Source organism: Priapulus caudatus, unplaced genomic scaffold (genome assembly GCF_000485595.1).
Source record: "Priapulus caudatus unplaced genomic scaffold, Priapulus_caudatus-5.0.1 Scaffold1581, whole genome shotgun sequence".
Taxonomy (NCBI): domain Eukaryota; kingdom Metazoa; phylum Priapulida; class Priapulimorpha; order Priapulimorphida; family Priapulidae; genus Priapulus; species Priapulus caudatus.
This window is the reverse complement of record NW_014578642.1, coordinates 12,009-18,888: the sequence shown is the minus strand read 5'-3', so window position 1 is coordinate 18,888 and position 6,880 is coordinate 12,009. Positions and strand designations below refer to the sequence as shown.

Below are 6,880 nucleotides of genomic sequence, written 5' to 3'. Positions count from 1 at the left end.
TACATAAAATAGAGAGGAGAGAGAGGAGGAGAGGAGAGAGGAGAGAGGAGAGAGAGGACGATGATAAGCGAGGAGGAGAGAAGGGATAGAGAGAGGGAAAATGAAACGGGAGAGCAACAGAGAGAGAGAGCGTGGGCGGAGAGAGGAGAAGAGGAGAGAGAGAGAGAAGAGAGGAGAGAGAGAGAGAGGAAGAGAGAGAGAGAGAGAGAGAGAGAGAGAGAGAGAGCAAGAGGAGAGAAGGAAGAGAGAGAGAGAGAGGAGAGAGAGAGAGAGAGAGAGAGGAGGGGGAGGGGGAGGAAGAAGAGAAAGAAAGGGATCGAGAGAGAGAGAAGAGAGAAAGAGACGAAGAGAGAGAGGAAGAGGAGAGAGGGGAGAGGAGAGAGAGAGAAGAGGGAAGGAGAGACAGAGAGAGAGGGAGGAGAGATGACGAGAGAGGAAAGCAGAGGAAAGGTCGCGAGCAGAACAGGAGAGAGAGAGAGAGCACGGAGCAGAAAGACGAGAAGAGAAAGGAGCGAGAGAGGAAACAGAGAGAAAGGAGAAGCAGAGAGAGCAGCAGAGATAGAGGGAGATATGAGGGCAGAGGACGAGAAGCAGAGGAGAAGGAGAGAGAGAGAGAGCGAGAGAGAGAGAGCGGAGAGAAGAAAGATGAGAGAGAGGAGAGAGAGAGAGAGCGAGAGAGCAGAGAGAAGAGAGAGAGAGAGAGAGAGATGAGGAGAGAGTGCATGGCGAGAGAGAGAGAATGATGAGAGAGAGGAGACGAGAGGAGAGAGACGAGAGAGAGACGCAGATGACGGGAGCAGGAGGAGCAGTCAATGCGCTGTCAAGGCGATTGCTCACCCTGTTGTAATCACAAACTGCGATACAATTCGAGTTACAGCTAGGGGTTATATATCTTACCTATTACGTCAGAGTGCTTAGGCGTCGAGGTTATGTTTTCACCGGCGCGCGGATAGTGTATTGAGGTTGGTTTGTGGCGCTTTGTGAACATGCACGTTCAGTTCCACTTCGCTAGCCTAGGTTGCTGCTGGCTGTTAGACTTACAACACACGCAACCGAAGCTAAGGGGGCAACCACAGCTCCCCCCACCTGGCTACGCTCGCCCACGCTCGCATTAATTAATAAAATAAAATTTTCACATGAGAGATATTCAAGCGCCTTGGCGGAGGTTCTGTGTGCTATCGACGTGCCGTCTAGTTATATATATATCAGAGAAAGAGGTGACAGCGAAGAGAGAGGAGAAGAAGAGAGAAATGAGAGGAGAGAGAAGAGCAGCAGGCGAGAGAAGCAGAGGGAGAGTGAGAAAGAGAGAGAAAATTTCGGTTACGGGCTGTCTACTATAGGCTACATCCCCTCGGCGTGCGTTATACCGCCAAAGCACAGAAGTAGCTTGCTACACACCACACACACACACACACACACACACACGACACACACACACACACACACACACACAACACACACACACACACACACACACATACACACACACACACACAACACACACACACCACCACACTCTCCACACACACACACACACAGCACACACACACACACACACACACACACACATCACAAACAACAACAATCATACACACACGCTCAACATACCCTATCTGGGTGCATTAGGCAATAAAAAAAAAAAACCTATTTGTTCAAAGTCGATGCTTATATGTAACCGACATAATTCTATATAATTAGTAAATCTTCTACAGCATGGACAAACATAATCGTCGCTACAAGACCGCAAATAGGGATTTAAACATGTAATTACACTCTCGAGAATTAGAAAATTAAGAATATCGCAGCTTGTTTTATCACATAAAATTACATGTTAAAAACATGCCTTCTCTGCCATATGATCAACAAACACATACACACACACACACAACACACACCCACACACACCCACACACACAAACACAGCACAACACACACACACACACACACACACACACACACACACACACACACACACACACACACACGTCACCTTTAGTCCACACTAACAAACAACACTGTTAAATGACTCGCAATGTTCAGAATAAGTCTCCACTACAGACATATAAATACGCTGGCTCGACTACCAATTCATTGCTAAATAAGAAACTCCTGGAAACTCGTTTACGTTGATCTTCCCCTCCCCAAGATGATCACTATTCTTCACCTCAGCATCCCTCTCATATAAATTCCAATCTAAACCTAACACACAAACCCTTCTCCAACCTCACGCGTGCGTACACACACGAACATGAACACGAATGCCTCCTCCTGCTGCTGCTGCTAATATTACTACTACTGCCCTATCCCCTGCGAGCACAACATATTTACGTCTGCGCAGACAACTTGTAAACAATCCACAAAACCTAACAATATCAATGATCCCAACAATATTTGAAGCATGAGGCTCCCAATGGATCAATATAACATGGAAAAATACACACGACCGCGAAATACAATGTACAAAATTGGAGCCGATAGCAACAATATTATAACATAGCTGGTACCGGCAAAATTCGTCTGCTGCACCTGTGTGCATGTGCAAGAAAGAATACGTGCGATTCACTTTTAAAGGGTGTGGAAATGTAGATTAGGTTTAGCCTTACATTAATACGATCTTGGTCTACAATGAAACGATGAAACGTCTTGAATGATAACAATATGTAAAAATACACGACCGCGAAATAGAATGTAGAAAATCATTCTCTTTGACCACCATGACAAAAAACCTGTGGCATACACAGCCTATAAATTCTCCTCACTGACCACAATGATACAATAAAATCTTGACAACAAGCATCAAGAAATCATAAAGTAATAATAAGTAGGAGCAGGGTCTGGATCACTCTTAGTCCGACTCCTCTTCCTTGGCTGGTTCAGCATGGTTAGACCATTGCTTTAGACCTTGCCCTTTGAGCCACAGGAGTACGCAAGCCCCCACACGACGGCAACGTGGTGGTCCAGATTGTGGGGGACCTGAAAAAAATCCCACAAGACAATACAATTATCTTGATCCCTTCATGCTTGCCATTTGATCTGTGATGTATCTGTGTCCGTCGATGGTGAGTGCGCGTCCGTCGATATTAAGCAAAGGAAAGCAAATTGACTGGGCAGTATCCAAGTCAGTCGTTCCTAGAATACCATGGTTTCCAACCGCCATGTGAACACTGCAATGTAGCTTTCAATTTTATATTCGCTTAACATAGATCTCAGCATTTAGGGTAAAAGTTTAAGGGTATATCTTTATTTATTTTGCACCAAGGCTCAACATCATTCTGAGGGAAGGATGAGCATTCTTACCACTTCTGATCCATACTGAATCGCAGCGGCAGATTTCTCTTCAAGCACCTCAAGAGTCAACTTTAATTTGGTCTCGACACTCTCGAGTCTAATCTTGTACTCAGTAAACTGCCCGTTGAGCGTCTCTCCTGTGGGACGAGAAATAACAAAGAATACGAGTGAGCAGCAATGTCGCGGCCTGCACATTCATCTGCCAGCATCTGATAAGAGTGCACTTCACCACAGTGTGTTAGCCAGAGACCCGTCTTTTGGACAGCCTATTCTTGTATGAGACGGATGAAATTTGATAGACGACATGAGGGCGGCCCAATTTTATATATAATACTATTACACCTTGTATAACTGACAACAGAGCTTATAAGAATATAAAATCATATCAGATTCCTGTTTTTTTGGCATTTCAGACTAAATTTCCTCCATTTTAAGGTAAGGCCCTCCCCCCTAGGGCGTTTCGCACCCGCAGCATCCTCGCTTCGCTCAGATGGTGAGACTCACTGATTTTTTCCCCCTATCATTCAATTGTAACTTACGCTTGTCACTCACCCATGGCTTTCATAGCAGCAGTTTCCTGCTCCATGAGTGAAATGCTCATTGCTTCTGCCACCTGTTGGTCACTATTCACGGGCAAACCTTCATCCGGTTGTGTGTGAAGGTTGGCAATGGTCTCCAGCTCGTTTCTCATGGACATCGTGTCATGCTGATATTGTGTTATCAAATCCTGAAGTTCTGCGAACTGAAACGATCATGTAGATAAGAAAAGTTATAGAGCAAGATTAATCTTTAATAGAGCATTTTTAGGGCAGCTGTTTTAGATTTTGGTTGATTAGTAGTAGAGTGACATGTACCTGATCTTTTAGTGCGTGAAGATCATTGATCTCTTGATGGATCGCTCCCATCTGCTCTAGAAGATTGTTAAGGTCCACAGCTGAAAAGCACATGACAATATCATACATACACGCACACGAACACATTCACATAAATGCGAGATTACATTATTTTGATTGTGGCATAATAAAATTTCACGTTAAAAACTACTTACACATTTGTACACAATATTCCTTACAGACAAAGTTTTCATTCGCATTCAAAGCACTCCTGCTTTAAACAGCAGATATTGCATTTTGCATAATAATAGGTAAAATACTTGTATACATTCAGAATGAGAAGTCTGGTTTTCGAGTCGCTCTGTGATGCCATTGACTTTTATTAATAAATCATTTTGCATGGTAGAGAGCTCCTCAATTTTAAGTTCAGTTTCCCCTGGTAGGCAGCCGCCCTCCACATCAGGATGGTGAGGCTTCGGATACTGTAATAGAACAATATTTTATAACGTATAATATTTATAGTCCAAAAAATATGCATTATAAATTTTGCAAGTATTGGGAGTCTGTCTCTAAGACCGATTAGCGTCTATACAAATTGATCTAACCATTACCATAATAAAATTATCGCTGGAAAAATATTTATGCAAATCTGATGATAACATTTAATAAATCCGCCGTGATGCAAATAATTTTAAATTATTCATTCAAAGAGAAATTCAAAAAAATCGAAAATTCTGAAAATCCAAATTTGAGAAATTTCGATTACTAATTAGAAAGGTTAAACAAGTAATGCTCGACAAACTATTAATTGGAACATATTTATTTTTTAACACAATTTTCTTATTAATTTTTTAAATCATTTAATTTAATCTGAAATCTACCATCTGTATGGGCTTTTCTGCTGTCTCCTGGGTTATATCTCTGGCTTCAACCAACACGCTTTGAAGGTCCAACTTGCTGACAAAATCACCCATCTTCTCCTCCACCTATACATGCATATACAAATTACTATGATCTCTCTGTATCATACCTATGAATGCATAAGATGTTTGAAAAACTTTGCAGTCTTTATATAAAAAATTATTGCTTCATAAAATGCTAGACATGCCATTTGTGCATAATATATTTTTAGAAATAAGTCATGACAAATCCCAATATGTATAATAATAATTTGTAGTATTAAGTGATATGAATTTAGAAATATAATGATAAATACCGCAGATTCAACAATGGTGTGCACATCTGTCTTCACATCAGAAATATTTTCAGCCTATAAAACTTATAATTAGAACAGTGTTTGATAAAATACATGCTATTCCAAAACACTCTGATATCTAAATAAATTTTTTTCAAATCAAATTGTTGTAATGTAAAATGTTACGTAACAACGTAGCTATAATAATTTTACTATACATACATGTTGCGTAAGTTGGGTTTTGAGACTCTCTCCATTGTCCTGCAGTTCACCCAATCTTGCCATCATGTCTTCTGACAATGACATAAGCTAAATAAAACCAATAAATTGTTATCAATATCAAATTGCATTAATTAATTGTTAAGATCTGGATCTGGATAGTTTACTGCGTAGCCCACGGTTACGTGGATAATAACGCAGGGGAGTTGCATTTGAGATACACTACAACATATACACACAGCCCTAAGGAATTCTTAAATTTAATGATGAAACCATGTGAAGTTGGTTTCAGCTAGTACACCCAATTGAGCCAAACTGCAAAGTAATAATAAATATTATTATTATTCATTACCTTTCCTATACCTTCATCATTTGCTGCCACTCGTTTGGTTAATTGCATCAATTGCCACATTTCTGAAACTGGTCGCCTTAGCTCAGTTTCCTCTTCGGGATTACCCAACACGCTGCTCATTCGTCTGTGACTTTTAACTCGTTCAAATAGTTGTGCATTGCTAGCATCTACCCCATTATTAATATCATTCAGCTGATTCTCTATATGAGAGACTTTCTTCTCTAACGTTTCTAAAACTTGATCAGATGGATGTTTCTTAATATTTTCTTCTGCGGATTTCGATCGCGCAACAGGAACATTTACGCTGGATTTGCTACCACCGACAAAACCAACATCACTAGGCCTACTCGTAATAGTCGTATCACTATCAGCGACACCACCAATGACATCTAAACTCGCAGACAACTGTGGATCTGTACTACCTTCTGGACCACGGCTTTGATTAATTTGTGAAGGGTCGCGATTAACATTTTCGTAATGATGTGATTGAGGCAATTTACTTATCTTATATATATCTGCCGAAGGCACAGTTATATCGAGGTCGGATTTTCTGATAAGTGCAAGAAGAACAGCTTTCAAAATATTGAAATTTACAGCTCCGGTTTCAGGTGGACCTATGGCCAAGTCGACCATCTGATCTAAACTAACGGCACCTGCCATTTTGCAATCGCAACACTACATTGACGACAATGTATCACCTCAATAATTTGCAAACTTTCTGCTAACAGAAACGACAACACACACTCACGCGACGCTCACATAGTGTCGCCATTACCGGAACAACGCAGTATCCACGGTAACAATATACAGATGAGATGATACGTACTTCCTGTTAGGCTGCGAGCAAGGTGGTATTTGCGGGGCAAAGGGCAGCTGCACCCTTGATTTTAGGACAGAAGAACGAAACAAGCTTATAGGTAATAATTGCAAATAACCATAAAATATATATGTAATAAATGAAACGGCACAATTACAATTTGCGAAAACGTATCC

The 6,880-nt window shown here is 41.1% G+C and overlaps 1 protein-coding gene across 1 annotated transcript in view; it reads right to left on the bottom strand.

Moving 5' to 3' along the window:
* Positions 1-6,623, bottom strand: part of LOC106817061 (glutamine-rich protein 2-like) — a 14,647-nt gene extending 8,024 nt beyond the window's left edge. The window contains exons 1-8 of the mRNA XM_014821709.1: positions 5,888-6,623; positions 5,539-5,625; positions 5,338-5,391; positions 5,003-5,107; positions 4,450-4,603; positions 4,143-4,222; positions 3,841-4,030; positions 3,298-3,425 (exon numbers count right to left, since the gene is read on the bottom strand). Of these exons, the coding sequence (XP_014677195.1) occupies positions 3,298-3,425; positions 3,841-4,030; positions 4,143-4,222; positions 4,450-4,603; positions 5,003-5,107; positions 5,338-5,391; positions 5,539-5,625; positions 5,888-6,547 (1,458 nt within the window). The 5' untranslated portion in view covers positions 6,548-6,623. The remainder of the gene's footprint in view (positions 1-3,297; positions 3,426-3,840; positions 4,031-4,142; positions 4,223-4,449; positions 4,604-5,002; positions 5,108-5,337; positions 5,392-5,538; positions 5,626-5,887) is intronic.
* Between the last annotated feature and the right edge of the window lie 257 nt (positions 6,624-6,880).